This window comes from Barbatula barbatula (assembly GCF_947034865.1).
Source record: "Barbatula barbatula genome assembly, chromosome: 3".
Classification (NCBI taxonomy): Eukaryota; Metazoa; Chordata; class Actinopteri; order Cypriniformes; family Nemacheilidae; genus Barbatula; species Barbatula barbatula.
Window position 1 is genome coordinate 4859910 of NC_136764.1, and position 21704 is coordinate 4881613.

Here is a 21704-nt window from a genome sequence, read left to right on the forward strand (position 1 = left end):
TCGGGGTTGAATGTAAACAACCGTGACAACAGCTGAGGAAACTCGCAAGGCAAGTGTTGAGGCTTAGTGCTGAGTTGCACCAGTTCGCTCTAATATACAGACATACTCCACCTCCTTGAACTTTACCAGTTTCCCTCGCATCCCGGTTCATGCGAACAGGTACTCCAAAGCCATCCAGTCGTAGGCCCAAATCCGAATTCCCCTCGGAAAGCCATGTCTCTGTGAGCGCCATCAAGCAAACATCCCTGTAGACATGCTGGAACTTCACCATAGCTTGAAGCTCATCAGTTTTTCTCCGGAGGGATTGCATGTTCGCCAAAATATTTGTAGGAAGCAGAGTTTTTGCAAGATTTATCTTTTTCAGTCTCTGACGAACGCCTACTTTGCATCCACTTTTCCAAATTTTTGCTTTTGAATCATTTTGTCTGGTGCAATTTTGTTTCTGATTAAAAGGTAAAAAACTTCTCGATAGGGAAACACAAGTTCCCCAGCTTGCTTCCCACTACTTGGCTTGTAACATTGTAAAAGAAACTCCCGGGAATACTGAATTCTTGCCGAGTCCAGGGGTGATTCGAACAAGCCCATGCTCAAATGAATTAACGTCAATTAAATGATTACTTCCATTTTCTCCATTCCCTCCTCTTTCAATTTCTTCAAAGAAGATATAAGGAAAAAATCTCCACAACAAACATTGCTTAAAAAAATCTTTAAAGGAAGGAAAACATACAAACAACTAGTAGACAAAGCACACTGACACCTGTAGCTGCTAGTCGCCACGTGCGCAGCGCCTGGCATAGTCTGCTCCACACGTAGTGACTCCCTCTCCTTGGGTAGTCCCGTCTGATGCTTTCTCACTCTCGGTTCCCCTGTCGGCGAACCTGTGACCTCCCCTCGGTGGACTCTACAGCTTCTGTGCACCCCGGTTGGGGCCCTGCACTACTACTCCCATGAGTTCTGCCCACTGGTTACACCGTGTAGGTATTCCATGTATAGTCTCCCTTCGGCAGATGTGGTCTCGGTAGCGCCTCCCCCGCCCAGGCGAGGGGGTACCACTTCCCAGTGCTCCTTACGGTGTCGGGTGGCCTACTTGCCTCTAGAGTAGCAAGGTCACAAAAATGTATGCCTTACTACACCACTGGATGGTTACGATTCGCGAGGACGTTCACTTGTGACTCACCCAGGCCGGTCAGTGTTTCTCCACTGGAAATCGTGATGTGGCGCCGCTCCGTTTCTTTTGCGACAGGAACCCCATTCTGTCAGCCTCGACACATGTAACCTCGGTTCCTTGTTATGTCCATCATGCCACAGGCACTGCGCCAGCTCGCTGCAGCGAACGAGATTGACTCAAATTCCTCAGCCCAAAAAAGTGAATGAATAGGGAACGCCATGTTCCCTTTTATAGAGTCTGGCGTCCCATTCGCCAAATTCATTGACCTTTTCAAAGTATAATCAGAGATTATAGGCTGTCAAATTAAACCCTATTCTGTCAATCTTGGCAGACCGTCTCGTTCCCTCCATCAGGGAACCGAGATTACCTCCATAACAAAGACTAATCTCTCTCTTCAGTCTGTTTAACTGCAGTATTGGATCTGAAGGTTGTGTTGCTCTGGCTTCAACTCTGAGATCAAACCCCTCACATCTGACACAACTCAATCTGAGTTTTAATAATCCAGGAGATTCAGGAGTGAAGATGCTCTCTGATCTACTGAAGGATCCACACTGTCAACTACAGAAACTACAGTGAGTTATTTATTATTTTTTTCAAATTATAATTATAATTTTGTTTATAAACGCACTATTTTTTATAATCACAAGTGACTGTTAAATGTTTTTGCTGTTTCACTCTTGTTCTTGTGTAAAGTTGTCGTAGTAACACTTCTTATTACACGGCTCATTTTTATGCTTGATTCTGATTGGCCAGTCGCAAAATATCAATCGCTCAAAACTACTAACACCCTGTAACCCGGATGCTGTAAATCATTTTGAGAGGGGCAGTTTAATATTTCACAAAAATTCATTGTAAATATGTATTTCAATAACATATATGACATTATATTTACAAATGTCTGTTCGTGACAGTCAAATTTAATTTCTTACTTTACAACCGATACTAAACGTATTTTCCTAACTACAGGTCTGCATTGTGTAAAAATTTGCTTATAAAATATTTCAAATTCACATTTTATGTCCAGTTTTTTTTTCATGTGGCAAGTAGCCGTGTAATAAGTGGGATAATGAACAAGCAGCCGGCTGTTATCACGAAATAAGACCCGGCAGTGTGATCAGTACCAACATGAAACGGAGGATCTTGTATCACACTGAAGGGGCTTATTCTGCGTTAACAACCGGCTGCCTGTACATTATCCCTTACATGCGTTTTTTTATTCTTGGATAATCTCATTCTTCTTGTATTAATCTCATAACATCCATCTCTGAAATGTAGTGACCAAACAAACACACCTCATCTCCTCTCAGTATCGCAAGACTAACAAGCTACAGGCTCACAGTGCAGCCTATCTTGATGGTAGGCAGGTCTACCTATATCGTCGGTTGATGCGTATGCGGGCTATTTCTTATGCTTTTCTGGGTGAACTGCCTATTAAGGAACACAGAACAACTACGTAATCCGTACAACTCGTTTTTCAGTTGACCATGTTAAGCATGAGAAGACAACAAGTTTAACATAGTAAATGAGTCAGAATGCACGAAACACCGTTGCACAGTCGCTTTAAGTGTCACATGAACTTTGCTGCTTCATACGATATCCTGAAAGATAGAAATGAGATTAAAAGTGATCATTAAAGATCGATCTGTTAATGCTTTACCTGTTATCTTTGTGGCAAGTGCATCATTATAAAAATATAAAGATCAACCATGCAGTCAGAAAAAAGTAATGTAATGTATTACTAACATTTAAACTCACTGCTATCTTGTTATTTCTCTCTCAGTCTGAGTCGCTGTAATCTGACAGAGAAAAGTTGTTCATCACTGGCGTCAGTTCTCAGATCAAACTCCTCAAGTCTGACAGAACTGAACCTGAGTCACAATAATCTGAAGGATTCAGGAGTGAAGCTGTTCTCTGATGGACTGAAGAATACAAACTGTAAACTGAAGACACTAAAGTAAGAAAATCCTTAAAGCAATAAAGTTAAAAGTGTGTATGTGTTTTTTTTTTGTAAATCAGTCAGTCAATGACAATGACAAAGCAATTTTAATCTTAATGATTGTCTAAATGTTATTGTCATTATTTCATTTATTGTCTTCTCTCTTCAGTCTGTCTGGTTGCAGTATTGGATCTGAAGGTTGTGTTGCTCTGGCTTCAGCTCTGAGATCAAACCCCTCACATCTAACACAACTCAATCTGATCAGAAATAATCCAGAAGATTCAGGAGTGAAGCTGCTCTCCGATCTACTGAAGCATCCACAATGTCAACTACAGAAACTACTGTGAGTTATTTTTAAATTAATTTTATAACAATTACCACAGTGTACAAGGTTGAGAAATCTTTAATATTAAACTCAAAACATTTAGGCAAACTTTTAATTTTACTCAACTTTTGGACAAGTTGCATAACTCAGTTTTCTCAGAGGTGTCACATGTATTTCAACAAACACACACAAAAATGTTTGTGTTCTACAAATGTTCTATAATGAATGCCGGAAGGGAGAAGGTTAAACTCATGATACATTGGGTTGGAATCATCTAACAAAATGCTTGACTTGAAGGGGCTAGGGAGAGGTGTGTGTCCAAGTGGGAAAAAAGCTTGAGCCTGAGGCATCGGCTGGGAGGCCGCCTGCGGATGGGCAGGACCAGACGCCTGCGGATGGGCAGGACCGGACGCCTGCTGAAGGGCAGGACCGGACGCCTGCTGAAGGGCAGGACCGGACGCCTGCTGAAGGGCAGGACCGGACGCCTGCTGAAGGGCAGGTCCGCCAGCCTGCGGAAGGGCGGTTCCGGCCGCCTGCGGTTGGGCGGGACTGGACACCTGCTGGAACGCTGACGGTGAACCCGGCAGGAGAGCTGGCTGGGCTGGGATACGTGACCCCCTCCGTTGCCTCTTCCTCTACTGCCGGGCCAATTGCCTGGTAGTCGGCTGGAGGAAGGAGGTGAAGGACGGGGCTGGCTCCGTATTGGAGGCCTCCGAAGAGGACCCCCAGAACTTTCTCCTCCCACGCTTGCCCTGAAGACTGACTGGTGGTGGAGTGGTAGCAGGGAACAAGGCTGACAGCGTGAAGGTGGTCACGACCCCGAGCTTCAGGGCGAGACCCTCATTGATTGGGCCCAACGGAGAAGACACCCTCGGAAGGACAGAGACCCTGGGCTCCGGTCGGCTCATGGCGAACCGGAGTACGCCCTCAAAGTCAAGAGGTCTCAGGCTCCTCATCTCTGCTGGCAATAGGAGGACCCTGAGGCCGCTGTTGAACGCCCCCGTCACCTCTCCCTCCCCGAGGAGCACCTCCCCTGCAGCCTCCAGGAACCTGTCAAGGTAGATATCCAGGTCCAAGTTCCCCTGGCGAATGCTGCAGAGGGGACGAGGCTGGTGAGACCTTGCAGCGAAAATCGCTGCCTGCTGGGTTCTTCTGGGTCGGTGCATTCTGTCACAAAATGGTTTGGACAGAACCCAGATGAAGGCAGACAAGGGGTTAAATAGAAACTTTTATTAAATCAAACACCCACAATGGGGAAAACATGAACCAAAAAACAAGGAAAACAAACACTTCCCACGAGGGGGACATAAAGTCTTAAGAAAAGTGAAAATAATAAATTCACAAACTGAACCGGGAACAACAGGTAATCCAACGACATGAGCGCAAGACATCTAGTGATCGTAAACACAAACATTAGACAATGCACCGACAGTGAACAGAGGGCATCTGAGACTATATAAAGGGAGACACTAACGAGGAGTGATTACATGGGGAGAGTGGTGACAGGTGATTGGAATGAAACCATAACGAGAGTGATTAACAGACCAGGTGATGGGAATAAACCCTAACGAAGGTGAACCACAAAGCAGATGATGGGAATGAAACCCTAATGAAATTACAGGAGATAACATAAAGCCACGTGTCTCCACACATAACAGAAATCCCAAAAGACGTGGCAATGTCATGACTCTGCCCAGTGAGCTAGAAAGCTCGAGACAGGAAGGACATAGTCCTAACACATATATAGAGTCTTCCTCACTCATTAAACTAACGATAACCGAATCATCAGCAAATTTTATAATATGCCTATAGCTATAACTACTCTTACAGTCATTTGTGTACAAGATGAATAATAAAGCTGAAAGGACACATCCTTGAGGAGACCCAGTAGATGACCCCAGCCATTCAGAAAAGCATTCATTCACTTTAACTCTCTGTTTTCTCAGCAAAAGGAAATCTAAAATCCATACTACCAGACTAAAATCCAACCTAAAATCATTAAAAAGCTTCTTGACCAAGATATGTGTCTGGATAGTATTGAAAGCGGATGAAAAATCAATAAAAAGTAATTTTACAAATGTTTTCCGCTTATCTACATGCTGTAGAACTAAATGTAAAAGTGTAGCTTCTGCATCCTCTACCCCTCGATTAGACCTATAAGCAAATTGTAGGGAGTCTAGAGAATTCTGTTTTCTTTGCGTAATTACCTTCTGAACTAATTTTTCAAAGCATTTCATCACTAGGGATGTAAGCGCCACAGGACTAAAATCATCCAATACCTTTAACTTTTTTGGTACTGGAATCACTGTAGACTGCTTCCACAGTGCAGGTACTTTTTGTTGCTGGAGAAACAAGGTAAAAATTTCATAAAATATTGGACCTAACTGCTTGGCACATTTAAAAATTTATATCACATCCCTCACATTAAAAAAAACACAATCATCCACCCTGTTTCTTTTACATTCATCTTTGCAGCCATCAATTTCCTCTTTAAAATCATCAGCATCGAATCTTAGATAAAAGTTATTAAAATCCTGTGACAGAACTGCGTCTGACTAACAAGACTAACTAGCTGCAGGCTCACATTGTAGCCTATCTTCTTGGTTGATGCGTGTGCGGGCTATTTCTTACGCTTTTCTGGGTGAACTGCCTATAAAGGAACACAGAAATACTACGTAATACGTCCAACTCGTTTTTCGACAAGTTGACCATGTTAAGCATGAGAAGACAACAAGTTTAACATAGTAAATGAGTCAGAATGCACGAAACACCGTTGCACAGTCGCTTTAAGTGTCACATGAACTTTGCTGCTTCATACGATATCCTGAAAAATAGAAATGAGATTAAAAGTGATCATTAAAGATCCATCTGTTAATGCTTTTCCTTTTATCTTTGTGGCAAGTGCATCATTATAAAAATATAAAAGATCAACCATGCAGTCAGAAAAAAGTAATGTAATGTATTACTAACATTTAAACTCACTGCTATCTTGTTATTTCTCTCTCAGTCTGAGTCGCTGTAAACTGACAGAGAAAAGTTGTTCATCACTGGCGTCAGTTCTCAGATCAAACTCCTCAAGTCTGACAGAACTGAACCTGAGTCACAATAATCTGAAGGATTCAGGAGTGAAGCTGCTTTCTGATGGACTGAAGAATACAAACTGTAAACTGAAGACATTACAGTAAGAAAATCCTTAAAGCAATAAAGTTAAAAGTGTGTATGTTTTTTATGCCCAACGCTCTAACCACTAGGCCACAGCTGACCCCATTTAATTTATTACATCATAATTTTCTTCACTCTTCAGTCTGTCCTGTTGCAGTATTGGATCTGAAGGTTGTGTTGCTCTGACTTCAGCTCTGAGATCAAACCCCTCACATCTGACACAACTGGATCTGAGATTTAATAATCCAGAAGATTCAGGAGTGAAGCTGCTCTCTGATCTACTGAAGGATCCACACTGTCAACTACACAAACTACTGTAAGTTATTTTTAAATTTTAAACAATTACCACAGTGTAAAACGTTGAGAAATCTTTAATATTAAACTCAACAAACTGTAGGCAAACTTTAAATTTTACTCAACTTTGGGACAAGTTGCATAACTCAGTTTTATCAGTGGTGTCACATGTATTTCAACACACGCACATAAAAATGTTAAATTAATCAAACTTTCAAATGAATCTGAGTAGTTTACATGTCTGAGTTCCCTATCGATACTCGTATTCCGTAGCAGGACGCTATGGGGAAAACTCATTTTTCCCGATGACTTAAGCCTTTTTCAATAACGAAGGGAAACTGCACGGCCATCGCCATAGGGTCCCCAGATCTCTTCTCCTTCAGCGACTACTCTATCTTCGCTACTTGAGACTGACTGCCTCGTCGTCAAAAAGTATCTGCAGCGGTTTGGACCTCCTGCTCAGTGGCTTCGCTATTCAGCAGCGCCGGTCTTTTCCCTGCCGCCATCGGGCGACTCTAGGAGACTCTTTCCTGAGTTTTTTTTTAAAATGCTGCGCCAAACATGTCACTCGTGCTGGGGTTCCTGCACACTGCTGACAGCCACGGCGAGAGTGTCTTGTCCATGGGGGTGTCTCACGCCGAAGATGCACTCATAGAGATTGAATGCTCTCATTGCAAGAGCATTAGTCTCTTCTCTCTCCGCTCGTAGATTGCTTTCTTTTCAGAGAGTGAATCCGCTCCTCGTGCCCTTATGCATTCTTTCCGCTTAGTAGAGGATCTATGTGCTCGGATAAGAGTGGGCTCACGCTCTCTGCGTACTCAGCCTTCAACACCGAGTGAGATGACTCGCTGGTTCACTTCTCCCAGCCTGGGAGAAGCTTCCCCCACCCTCAATGACAGGGACCCCGGCCAAAGATCAAGAGGCTCCTTCCTGAGACCAAAGTGAGGGAGACGGTGGGACCAGGTCTCGCTACAGCTCTTGTGTGCGCCCAGTCACCCCGTTCAGTTCCGAGTGCCGGCGAGAATGTGTTTTAGTATTGTAAATGCCGGGTCTTTTCTAACGCCCACACAACCTACCGCTGTTATAACGAAAAATTCAATACAACACAAACATTGTCAGGAAAAGAGCATCCTTCTTCCACTCACCATGGGAGTCAAGTCCCCATAAGGTGGTGATTCTCCTCATTGCATTCAACCCCTTGCCACATGGGCCGAGGCCTGATGGGCCATCCCCGCGGTATCGGATTGGGTACTGGAGATAATATCTCGAGGATATTCACTCCAGTTCCCTCGCAGACCCCCACCATTTCGAGGGGTAATCCCCACCCGTGCCATAGAACCGGTTCCACTAAACCAAACCGACTCGGGCTTCTATAGCCACTACTTCCTCGTACCTTAGATCGAGGATGGGGTGGAAGCCGCCATCCTTAAGGCATCTGAACCACGCCCTTATGATCGCGCTTCAGACTGATTTCACTGAAACAGATCCTCTCTTAAATATGCCCAGAGGACTGGTTCTTCTCCCTGGATCTGAAGGACGCATACTTCAACATCCAGATAGCCGCCCATCACAGATGATTCTTGAAATTTGCCTACGAAGGGGTTGCATATCAATATATTGTTCTTCAATTAGGACTATCTCTGGCTCCCCGCACTTTCGCTAGGTGCATGGACGCTGCTCTATCCCCTCTCAGGCAGATGGAAATCTGCACTCTGAACCACCTCGAGGACTGGCTTGTTCTTGCACAGTCTGAGGACGACCTAAGGTCCCGCAGGTCCCTCCTCCTCAGCCATCTGGAATGCCTGGGGCTCAGAATCAACCTTGCCAAGACTCACTGCCCCTCAAGGCATATCAGAGAATGCTGTGTCTCATGGCCTCCGCATCTCAAGTACTAAAGTTGGGGGTCCTTTGGATGCGTCCTCTTCAGTACTGGCTGAAACCGAGAGTTCCGCCACACACTAAGCATCTCTGACTTCTACGTGGTTGGCCGGACCAAGTCGGCGTAACTGCTCTAGCCCCTTAAAAGAATCCCCTTTGGCTGGAGCAGGGTGTAGACGGAAGGTGGTCACGACAGACGCCTCCAACACAGTTTGGGGGGCTCTGTGCGATGGTGACCAGCCTTTGGCCAATGGACGAATCAGGCAAGAAGCCTGCACATCAACTGCCTGGAGATGCAGGCAGTGTGGCTGGCCCTTCGCTACTTTCTGCCGGTCTTATGGGACCTCCATGTCTCTTTTGCAAAGCAGAGGTCGACCTTTTTGCCTCAGAAGCCAATACTCATTGCCCAACTTATTTATCGATGGGCAGGGACGCCTTGCCCAACAATTGGCCCAACCGGCTCCTCTATGCTTTTCCCCCGATCGCCCTAATACAGCAGACGATAAGGAGGATCAAAGAACAGGTTTGTAGCCCCACTGCGGCCTTGGGTCGCGGAACTGTCTCAGCTGCTCGTAGAAGCCCTGTGGCCTATTCCCCTGAGACGGGACTTCCTCTCTCAGGCAGGCAACATAATCTGGCACCCCAGCCAGAGTTATGGGCTCTACACCTTTGGCCTCTCGATGGGAGCCTTCGGTCAGCCCCGAGAGTATCGTGAACACGATATCTCAGGCTAGAGCTCCGTCTACTAGACGGCTCTATACCCTCAAATGGTCCATCTTCTCCGCCTGGTGTACAGCCCGTGGCGCAGACCCGGTATACTTACATTTACATTAAGTCATTTAGCAGACGCTTTTATCCAAAGCGACTTACTGATGAGAAACATTGGAAGCAATTATAACAACATAGGCAACAAAATACATAAGTGCATCAAATCTAGTCCATTAAAGCCTAGCACAGTATACAAAGCTAAGAATAGTGAGGTTTTTTTTAATAAGAAGGAAAGGGAAAAGAATTAGGATAAATCAATCAGCGACGTGTTGACGTAAGAGATTCATTTTTAGGCGTTTTTTAAAGATGGCGACCGAGTCTGCTGATCTTGTAGCAGCAGGTAGATCATTCCACCAATGTGGAACAGATCAAGAGAAGGTACGGGAGAGTGACTTTTTTCCTTTTTGGGATGGTACCACTAGTCGTTGTTCCTTTGCAGACCGCAGTGATCTGGCAGGAACGTAGGTCTGCATTAGCGAGTGGAGATACGATGGTGCAGACCCGGTGGTGGTCTTGTAGGCCAGGAGCATAGCTTTTTGCTTTATGCGGGCGGCAACAGAGATCTTCCTTCGAGCCTCTGCAGTTTGTGGACCTCTGTTCCTTAACGCTTAAAACCGCTCTGATTCTAGCTCTACCATCGGTAAAGCATGTGGGCGACCAACAGGCGCTCTCTGTAAGCCCCTTCTGTCTTGATTTTGGGCCTAACGTCTCTAAGTCAGGCCTCAAACCAAGGCATGGTTATGTACCTGAGGTGCTCTCTACTCCGTTCAGAGCACAGGTAGTGACGCTTTGTACGCTCCCCTCCGCCGAGCAGGACCCGGAGCTGACCCTGCTCTTCAGTTGAAGTAACCTGAGGACCCTACGGTGATGTGTCTGCTTATATAACCATAAACCCCGCCCCTTTTGGCAGGTGCCATTGCCATAGGTCCGTGCAGCTTCACTGCCATTGGTTTTTAAGTTTTCTTTTCACAAACTAATGGCTGTGCAGTTTCACTGCGTTATTAAAAAAAGCTTCAGTCATTGGAGAAAAGGGAGTTTTCCCCCATAGCGTCCTGCTACGGAGTACTCGTTCCCATATCTCAGGGAACCAAGGTTACATTAGTAACCCTAGTACGTTTACTCAACTAAGAAAATAAAGTCCACCCAACCTTACTTTTGTCTGCCAAACACTGAAAATCATTGGTAGCCATATACTTCCATTGTATGTATACATAAACAAATTTCAAGACAATGGGGCCAAATGTTTTCAGTTGTCCTTTAAGTAAATGTTCCTTTAAGTATACAGTCAACAAAATAATCTTTATTAGACACATTTTAGGACTAGTTTTATTCAGTGTATTAAAAAAATATCTATTTGTTGCGACACATTTTTAAGTGGATTTATTTACAGTGAACAAGTGACAGAAATGTTTTGTACTCACACTTGTGTTAATGTTGGTGTGGTTGCACTTCTTGTATTGTGTTCTCTCTCTCAGATTCATCTAATATGATTTGTAAGTATAAAGTCATTGTGACATGATGTTGATAATGACTGAGATGAGTGAATATTAATATCATATCTGATGTTTCTCCTCAATGTTTTACAGTATTGAGCCTCAACTGAAACAATCACATGAAGAGTGAAAGGATTCCCTTCATTTAGTAAAGATCATCTGAGCCTTTTTCTCTCTGAAGACTGTGACATCACCGGTGACGGCTGTGAAGAGCTAAAAAGTGTCTTATTTATTTAACATTCTGATCTCATATTCTGTATTATCCTGTATCTCTGAGCTCCTAAAGTCTGACATGTGTCTGGTCACAATACATTATGACATTGTAAATGGACACCCGCATTTACTGCTTTAAAATTAATTTAATAAAGAATGAACTTAAAATAAAATACTTATAAAATAATAGTTTTAGGCATCAGACAAATTGATGCATAAATGATCATTGACATAAAACAATATAATGACTTTTTCCATATGTGAGGGAGTGTAAGTGATGATGAATATTGATGTGTTTCACACCTGGAGAGATAAACACCAAACACCTATAATGGACATCAAGGTGAAATATTCTGAAGCAACTAGAACAAAGAATGTGATCAAACTTCATATGTTTTATTGGTCATTTCCTTTTCAAATAGTTCAGACTATGATCAACATGAGCACACAGTTACACATCATATGTCTGTCATGTGTTCTGTCTTTAACTTGCACTGATTTGCAAAGATCAGAGATTCAGTGATGACATTTTTTAATAATTGTTACCATATAATGTGCAAAGTATTGATTAATAATATAATAAAATATGAATACTAACAATAACCACTCATAAAAAAAACACTATTGGTGGTGTGGAATGATCTCCACTGTGTGCAGTTGCTCTTCACAATGAAATCGTTTATCATCAGAGTCGAGATCTTTTAATCGAATGAAAACAAACTTTTAGTCTTGAATTGAATCATCTGAAGGTCTACCTAAAGGTGCAGTAATATCAACATATTTCACGAGGAATCTCGCTGTTTTTCTGCGACTTTGTTTGGGGCGTATGTGCGCGTGGCTCTGCAGATCATTACCTGCGTGAGAGTGTGATCACAATAGAGATCAGAGAGGAGAACATGTGTCCGTCTTTACTTTCATGCATATGACATCATTACACAATATTTATTTTATCCAAAGCGACTTACAGATGAAACAAGCAACTGGAACAACATGAGGACAATATATTTACATTTAGTCATTTAGCAGACGCTTTTATCCAAAGCGACTTACAGATGAGGAAACATTGGAAGCAATTATAACAACATAGGCAACAAAATACATAAGTGCATCAAAACTAGTCCATTAAAGCCTAGCACAGTTTGCAAAGCTAAGAATAGTGAGGTTAGTATATATATTTTTTTTAATAAGAAGAAAGAAAGGGAAAAGAGTTCGGTTAAATCAGAGACATGTTGACGGAAGAGATGCATTTTCAGGCGTTTTTTAAAGATGGCAACAGAGTCTGCTTATCTTGTAGCAGCAGGTAGATCATACCACCAATGTGGAACAGATCCAGAGAAGGTACGGGAGAGTGACTTTTTTCCTTTTGGGATGATACCACTAGTCGTTGTTCCTTTGCAGACCGCATGGATCTGGCAGGAACATAGATCTGCATTAGCGAGTGAAGAAACGATGGTGCAGACCCGGTGTTGGTCTTGTAGGCCAGGAGATTAGCTTTTAACTTTATGCGGGCGGCAACAGAGAGCCAGTGTAATCTGATGAAGAGCGGAGTTACATGCGCTCTCTTCATTTCATTGAAGACCACTCTTGCCGCCGCATTCTGGATCATCTGGAGAGGTTTGACTGTGCAAGCAGGAAGTCCAGCGAGAAGCGCATTGCAATAATCCAGTTTGGACAAGAGAAGAGCCTGGACTAGGACTTGCGTAGAGTAGAGTAGATGAGTTAATGCAGTTATGAAAGTGGTCCATTAGTGCAAATGAGCATTCAGTATAATATCTCTGGTGTGCAAGTGAGCAGTATAGAGTGCAAATAATGCTGCGTGTGTCCGGATAGAGCAGATAACATGAAGTACTGGTGTGTACAGTTCAGTCTTCCAAGGCAGCCCTGTAGTGCAGTGTAAACAATGTTATAGCAGGATTCAAGTTAAAGGTATGAGAGGTAGTGGAATCAGTGGGGGGTAGAGTTCAATAATGAAACAGCTCTGGGAAAAAAGCTATTTCTTAGTCTGCTGATTCTTGTCCGGAGTCACCAGAAGCGCCTACCGGAAGGCATGAGAGTGAGAGGAGTCCTTGAGAATGCTGCGAGCTCGATGCAGACAGCATTTCTTCTGGATGTCCTCAATGGCAAAAAGTGTAGTCCCTGTGATGCGCTGGGCTGTTTTCACCACCCGCTGCAGTGCCTTGCACTCAGCAACAGAACAGTTCCCGTACCAGACTGTGACACAGTTGTTCAAGGCAAGGCAAGGCAAGTTTATTTGTATAGCACATTTCATACACAATGGCAATTCAAAATGCTTTACATAGAAGAAATTAAAAATATCCATTTGATAAAACAGTTAAGAAATAAGAAAAATAAAAGTAACCAGTTAAGAATAAAAAAATAAAATAAAATATAGTTTAGAATAGATAATAAATAAAATAAAGTACAGCACAAACAGTCGGACGTTCAGGATGCTCTCTATCGTGCAGCGATATAAGTTCACCAGGATAGTTGAAGACAGTTGGTTCTTCTTCAGTGTCCTCAGAAAGAAGAGATGCTGGTGAGCCTTCTTGACCAGGTATGAGGTGTTGGTGGTCCAGGACAGGTCCTCCAAAATATGAGTCCCCAGGAACTTAAAACTGGAAACACGTTTAACAGCCATCCCATTAATTTGGATGGGGTCTTGTGTGCCTCCTTTCACCTTCCTGAAGTCCACGATGACTTGGCAAGGTTGTGGTGAATCTTTGGGTTCGCTGGGATCACAAGCAGTTCAGTTTTTGCAAGGTTCAGCTGCAGGTGATGATCCTTCATCCAAAGCGAGATGTCACTCAGGCATGCCGTGATGCGAACAGAGACCTTCAGATCGTCCGGTTGAAATGACAAGTAGAGTTGTGTGTCATCCGCATAGCAGTGATAGGAGAAGCCATGCTTCTGAATGACCGAGCCGAGGGATGTCATGTAAATGGAGAAGAGTAGCGGTCCAAGCACAAAGCCCTGTGGCACCCCCGTGTTGAGGTGTTGGGATGCAGAGACCTCATCTCCCAAGGATACTCTGAATGACCGAACCAGGAGGATGTGATGATTCACAGTGTCAAAAGCAGCTGACAGATCCAGTAGGATGAGCACAGATGACATGGATGATACTTTTGCCAGTCTCAGGGCTTCGATGACTGAGAGCAGTGCTGATGTGGAATCCTGCTTGAGGAGAAATGATGCGGTCAGGTTGATGAAGTCAGCAGCCTGTGGCTTTCCAATGTGGATATTGAAGTCTCCTAGTACCACCAGAGGAGTACAATCCTCAGGGAAGGATGAAAGAAGCACATCCAGATCCTCCAAGAAATGTCCAAGCTGATCTGGGGGACTATAGATAACTACAAAATGTAGAGACATGCGGTAAGCAGAAAACATGAAGGTTTCGTTGGCGGCACGGAGGTGGTGCACAAGCAGTGCCCAAAATCCTCTTCGCAAGCACTCTTTTTGAAAGTGGCATCCATGCTGGCTTTAACCTATCAACATTTTACTAATCTCAAAACATGGAGAACATAGTTTTAACGAATTCCCGAAGTTATAGGACCTAACAAAAAGAAAACAAAAACAGAGATTTAAATAAAGAATACAGAGTCGGTTGATTTGCAAGTTAAAATACACGATATGTGCAAAATGTCCGCCCAGAGACAACACATTTTCACTACGAGAGACAGCAGCAACGCAGGAACTCCACAAGTCTGGTCGTAGAATGTGAGATTTTTTGCCATTGACATTCAGTTTTCCCAAAGAAAACAAGCACACTTCCCTTTGAAATGCTTTACACAAACAAAACAGGCTTTTTTCATGCCGAAAGTGCCCCCTACTCATCGGGAGCATTTCCTTTGTGTTGTGACGTGATTCCGATGTGTTGTTGCTTTATTCCGTTGTGTTGAACAGTGGCTGGACTGCATTGTGAGATTATACTTGCTTTTTTATTTTCGTAGTGTTTTGCACTATTTGGCCACCATAAATATTTAAATGATATTTTAGACTCCTAAACGAACACATGGATTCGCTTCAGAAGACATTGATAAGACCACGGAACCGTGTCGAGCAATTCTTTGATCCATGGATGCACTTTTTGGAGCTTCCAAAAATTGCCCCCACATTCACTCCGATTCAACCGCTTGGAAGACCAGTCAGGATGCCTTGAGGGTAAAACATGGGGAAGTTGTGTTTCTTGGTAAAAGAATCACTTTAAATCTCAAAGATGTCTTGATCGAAAACAACTTACACTGACATATTGGTTCTTCGTACCTTGCTAACTCATTTAGCTGGATTTGATTGTTGACGATTTCGCATGATCTTGGATTGTTCGGTCCTTCGACTCATCCTGGCAAAAGGTCCGTTAGCTTAAACCTGCTTCGGGAACCAGCTTATTTCTTATAAACAGTATTAGATCGCAGTATTAGAAGTCTACTTCATTCATACAAAAGAATCTTGTTGCAAAAGGTACAGGATTAATAGAAAGAGCTTTGCCTATTTAACATGTAATAAATACAATGTTTTGCTTTTAGAACAATATATATTTTAATATAATAAATTTAGAAACATTTTTATTTTCTGTGAAAAGTCTTTGGTGAGGACCGGAATAAATTAATGAATAAATAATTGTTCTTTTCTTGTGAAGGAGATATTTGACATTAATTTGTTGGACCTTCATAAATATACTGTATATTATATATACTATGTGTGCGTGTGTGTGTGATGCAGGGAGGGAATTTATAAAAAGTCTCCTGCGATTTGCAAATTTGTGGCATTTCAGTCTCTTAAGACCCCAGCTTAGTAAATATGATGTAGGGGAAATAAAGATAGAAGTCGTTTCTTGTCATGGATCACACAGGAGTCTCTTTATTGAGAACAGGGCAGGCTTACTCGCCGTTGCGGGAGAAATCAGATAGTCACAGGGCACGGCAGTCAAGAGGATATATTAGACAGATCTCAGCAAAGACAATGCATTGATAATATACACCCACCCAAACAGTCCATTGAGACGGAGCTACTGTCTATAGTCCCGGGACTAGAAGAACACAGTCCATGAAAATTCCCATGGCAGGGTAGTAAAAAACTCAAGGTTAGCACAAATCCGAGGCGGAAGCACTCAGGGTAAGACCATGGGTAGATAAGAGAATACAACCAGGAAGTAGCGTGTAGAATCGTGATCCTCAGAGGCGTAAGTAATCTGGGAAACCCCTTCCAGGACTCCGACGACTAGGAAGAGAAATGCCAAGCTCTGTATAAGCCGAACTCAGATTCCTCCGGAATGGACGCACCCACGGATTGACTAGGGCCGAAAACGTCTCCGGAAGATCCAGTCAGTGGCAGAGGATGAAGCAGGAGGCAGCGGTCGCTGGGTAACAGTGATGAGAAAACCACACCCGGAAGTGTTCTAGAAGCTGGAGTCAAGACAGGACACTGTGAACACAAATTAACAATACAAGAGCTTGATACACCCAAAGGCAAATGACTGGGATGGGTCAAAAACTACAAAGGTCTGACAACAGACTAGGGTGAACACAGTATATAAAAGGAATGAAATTAATGAGGAAAGGGGAAACCGGCCGTGTACAAAGTGATGGAGAAGAATGACCAGGTGAGGGGAATTAACTTAACTAATAACTAATTAAAGAAACGAGTGGTAATGGGAAAAACATGCAGACTCCGAGCACGTGAGAGCTGTCACAACAGCATCACGTGCTCGACACGACAATGACAGAAGACAACACAAACAACATAGGGAGTGCTAGACCCGAGACCTGACAGTATCCCCCCCCCAGTAGCGCCACCAGGCGTCCTAGGAGGGGGCTCACCTCGATTCCGGTATAAGTCCACGATCAGGGATTGGTCCAGAATGTCCCGGGATGGTACCCAACTTCTCTCCTCTGCGCCATAGCCCTCCCAATCCACAAGGTACTGAACGCCTCTGCCACGGCAACGGACTTCCAGTAACTTCCTGACCGTATAGACTGGCGAGCCATCCACCAGACGAGGAGGAGGGGGGTTACGATGGTTACCGGCAGGATTAAGGAAAACACAGGTTTAACCCTGGACACATGAAAAACAGGGTGGACCCGACCATGGGGGGGGAGCTTGAGAGCCACCGGATTAACCACCTTGGAGATGCGGAACGGACCAATGAATCTGGGCGCCAGCTTACGAGATGGGGCCCGGAGATGCAAATCCTTGGTGGAAAGCCATACCCGCTGCCCACAAACATGGGTAGGAGGAGAGGACCGGTGACGATCGGCTTCTGCTTTGGTCCGTCTCTCGGTTCGGGCCAGAGCCTCTCTGGCCCTCCTCCAGGTGCGACGACACCGTTGGACGAAAGTCAGAGCAGACGGTACCGCAGCGTCGGGTTCCTGTGACGGAAACAAGGGAGGATCATAATCCATGGAACACAGAAAAGGGGACATACCTGACGAGGCAGAGGGGAGAGAGTTGTGGGCGTATTCTACCCACGAGAGTTGAGAGCACCAGGAGCTCGGGTTGTTAGATGTCAGACAGCGGAGCATTCTGGCAAGATCCTGGTTGGCCCGCTCGCATTGCCCATTGGTCTGGGGTGAAAACCGGAAGACAGACTCGCAGAGGCCCCGATCTGTCTACAAAACTCCTTCCAAAACCGAGCAGAGAACTGTGGCCCCCTATCAGAAACCACGTCGACCGGCAAACCATGGAGTCGGAAGACGTGATCTACCAACAGTTGAGCGGTTTCACAGGACGAGGGAAGCTTGGGAAGGGGAATAAAATGAGCCGCCTTAGAGAAGCGGTCCACCACCGTGAGCACTACGGTGTTACCTTTAGAGGAGGGTAGCCCTGTGACATCAAGAGCAATATGGGACCAAGGGCGGGAAGGGATGGGCAAGGGCCGAAGAAGACCAGCAGGTGAACGATTGGGCGTCTTGCATTGTGCGCAAGTGGGGCAGGCCAACACAAACTGTCTGAAATCGATGGCAAGGGATGGCCACCAAAAACCCTGGCGGATGGCAGCCTGTGTTTTCTGAACTCCTGGATGGCAGACTAGTCTGGATGAGTGACCCCACCGTAGAACGTCGGGACGCAAAGCCTCCGGAACCCATAATAGACCCTCTGGACACTCAGCTGGCACTTGCACCCCTCGTCCGGCCTCCACCACTCGCCGTTCGATACCCCAAGAGAGGGCACCGATCACCATCCTCTTAGGGATGATGGTCTCTGCCGTAACCTCCCTCTCTGGGGTCTCGAACTGCCGCGAGAGTGCATCAGGCTTAAGGTTCTTAAAACCCGGCCGGTACGAGAGGGTGAAGTTAAATCTGCCAAAGAAGAGTGCCCATCGGGCCTGACGTGGACACAATCTCTTGGCTGAACGGATGTATTCCAGATTCTTGTGGTCCGTCCAGACCAAGAAGGGTTGCGCTGCCCCCTCTAGCCAGTGGCGCCACTCCCCCAGAGCCAATCTTACCGCTAACAACTCTCGATTTCCGATGTCATAGTTACGTTCGGCAGGGCAGAGGCGGTGGGAAAAAAAGGCGCAAGGGTGCACCTTCCCATCAGTGGGGGATCTCTGAGATAAGACTGCACCAACCCCGACATCTGATGCGTCCACCTCGACAATAAATTGAAGTTCAGGATCTGGAAGAGAAAAAACAGGTGCAGAGACAAAACGGGACTTTAATGAATCAAAAGCAACCTGAGCCTCCTTACTCCACCTGAAAATCGTTTTAGTGGAGGTCAACGCGGTAAGAGGTGCAGCGACAAGACCGAAATTCCTGATGCAACGCCGATAGAAATTGGCGAAACCCAGGAAGCATTGGAGGGCCTTTCGAGAGTCGGGAGAGGGCCAATCGGCAACAGCCTTTATCTTAGTAGGATCAGCCCGGATACCGCTGGGAGAAATAATATGACCGAGGAACGTAACCGACACCGTGTGGAATTCGCACTTCTCCGCCTTGACATAGAGTTGATTCATGAGCAAGCGATGAAGAACCCGTCTAACGTGTTGGGTGTGAACCTGGAGAATATGAGAATATCATCCAGGTACACAAAGACAAATCTATTTATCATGTCCCCCAGCACGTTATTGACGAGGCCCTGGAAGACAGCAGGAGCATTGGTAAGACCAAAGGGGAGCACCCGATATTCATAATGTCCCGAGGGGGTATTGAAAGCCGTCTTCCATTCATCGCCCTTCCGTATACGGACCAGATGATAGGCATTGCGGAGGTCTAACTTAGTAAAGACCTTGGCTCCCTGTAAGAGTTCAAAGGCAGAAGACATGAGAGGTAGGGGGTACCTATTTCTAACAGTAATGTCGTTCAAACCTCGATAATCAATACAAGGACGAAGGGAGCCGTCCTTCTTGCCAACAAAGAACCCCGCACCCGCTGGGGAAGAAGAGGGCCGAATAAGACCAGTCGAAAGGGACTCCTGAATGTACTTATCCATGGCCTCTCTCTCGGGACCAGAGTACAGACGACCCTTAGGCGGAGAGGTGCCCGGGAGGAGATCTATGGCACAATCGTAGGGGCGGTGCGGAGGAAGAGAAGTGGCTCGGGTCTTGTTGAACACTTCACCCAGATCGTGGTACTCCACCAGAACTCCCGTCAGGTCCGCGGGCTGCACCTGGGGGCGACAAGAAACAGAAACAGGAGGAGAAGCAGAACCAAGACAAGAAACATGACACGAAGGACTCCAGGCAAGAAGAGAGCTAGACTGCCAATCCACTTGAGGATTGTGTTGTACTAACCATGGATGACCCAGTACCACTTGGTTACCAGGGGCATCGAGGATGTACAACACAATACTCACGGTGATTGCCCGAAATCAAGAGACTTACACTGGGAGTTACGTGAGTGATAGAAGGAAAGGGTCTGTGTCCCAACGACCTGGCCTCCAATGGTTCGTCGAGTGGTAAGGCTGGAATTCCCCACTCCCGAGCAGCCTGGGTGCTGATGAAGTTGCCCTCAGCCCCCGAATCCAGAAGAGCTTGAGTCTGGTGTTGAACACCCCGATACCTGACCGTGCAGGACAGAAGAGTGCGGAGAAGAGGAGAGGTTGAAGCCTTGATCACGCCCACCCGGATTCTCCGACTCACGGGTGGGCCTTGGCTTTTAACGGACACTGGATTGCAAAGTGTCCAGGCTTGCCGCAGTAAAGGCATAGGCCCTGGGAAAGACGTGCCTGCTTCTGCTGAGTTAGCACAGCAAGCTGCCTCGGCCTCCCAGACAGCGACTGCCCAATCCCGAGCGGTTCCTGAAAGCAGGGTGATGACGTGTGCCACCTTGGAATTCTCAGTGACATACCGGCGGGGTTGTAGAGCAAACACAAGAGCACATTGTGAAAGAAAGGCCCGACAAGACTGAGGGTCTCCACTGTAAACTGGAGGGTTATTGGCATGAGGTTCTGGGTGTGTTGCACGCATTCCTGGGTTTAATTGTAGGAGATCGAAATGAACGCGCATCTGCGTCATCTGAGAGTTGAGTTCGCTCACCTCCTGGACTGTGGTACTGAGGAGAGTGTGTTGTTGACCCAACAGAGCTCCCTGCTGTGCGATGGCAGAACGGACAGGGTCTGATCCTGCTGACTCCATCCTTTGGTCAGACCTTTCTGTCATGGATCACACAGGAATCAGATGCAGAATATGACAGGTATCTCTTTACTGAGAACAGGGCAGGCTTACTCGCCGTTGCGGGAGAAATCAGATAGTCACAGGGCACAACAGTCAAGAGGATATATTAGACAGATCTCAGCAAAGACAATGCATTGATAATATACACCCACCCAAACAGTCCATTGAGACGGAGCTACCGTCTATAGTCCCGGGACTAGAAGAACACAGTCCATGAAAATTCCCATGGCAGGGTAGTAAAAAACTCAAGGTTAGCACAAATCCGAGGCGGAAGCACTCAGGGTAAGACCATGGGTAGATAAGAGAATCCAACCAGGAAGTAGCGTGTAGAATGGTGATCCTCAGAGGCGCAAGTAATCTGGGAAACCCCTTCCAGGACTCCTCCGACGACTGGGAAGAGAAACTGCCAAGCTCTGTATAAGCCGAACTCAGATTCCTCCGGAATAGACGCACCCACGGATTGACTAGGGCCGAAAACGTCTCCGGAAGATCCAGTCAGTGGCAGAGGATGAAGCAGGAGGCAGCGGTCGCTGGGTAACAGTGATGAGAAAACCACACCCGGAAGTGTTCTAGAAGCTGGAGTCAAGACAGGACACTGTGAACACAAATTAACAATACAAGCGCTTGATACACCCAAAGGCAAACAAAATCTCCAGTTTTAGGGTTTGAATTTGCATATATCCAACCTTTTAAGACTTTTAAAAGTTTAAAAACCTAATGGTTAGAGCGTTGGGCTTGTGATCAGAAGGTTGCCGGTTCTAATCTCAGTGCCAGCAGGTCATGACTGAAGTGCCCTTGAGCAAGGCACCTTACCCCTGATTGCTCTGCAGTAATGTGTCACTGTATAAAAACTACTTGTA

At 45.4% G+C, this 21704-nt stretch overlaps 1 protein-coding gene across 1 annotated transcript in view; it reads left to right on the plus strand.

The window, feature by feature from the left end:
• Positions 1-11846, plus strand: part of LOC306891749 (uncharacterized protein) — a 29198-nt gene extending 17352 nt beyond the window's left edge. Inside the window, exons 10-15 of the mRNA XM_079452247.1 lie at positions 1567-1740; positions 2949-3122; positions 3274-3447; positions 6437-6610; positions 6734-6907; positions 11118-11846. Of these exons, the coding sequence (XP_079308373.1) occupies positions 1567-1740; positions 2949-3122; positions 3274-3447; positions 6437-6610; positions 6734-6907; positions 11118-11154 (907 nt within the window). The 3' untranslated portion in view covers positions 11155-11846. The remainder of the gene's footprint in view (positions 1-1566; positions 1741-2948; positions 3123-3273; positions 3448-6436; positions 6611-6733; positions 6908-11117) is intronic.
• Positions 11847-21704: the final 9858 nt, after the last annotated feature.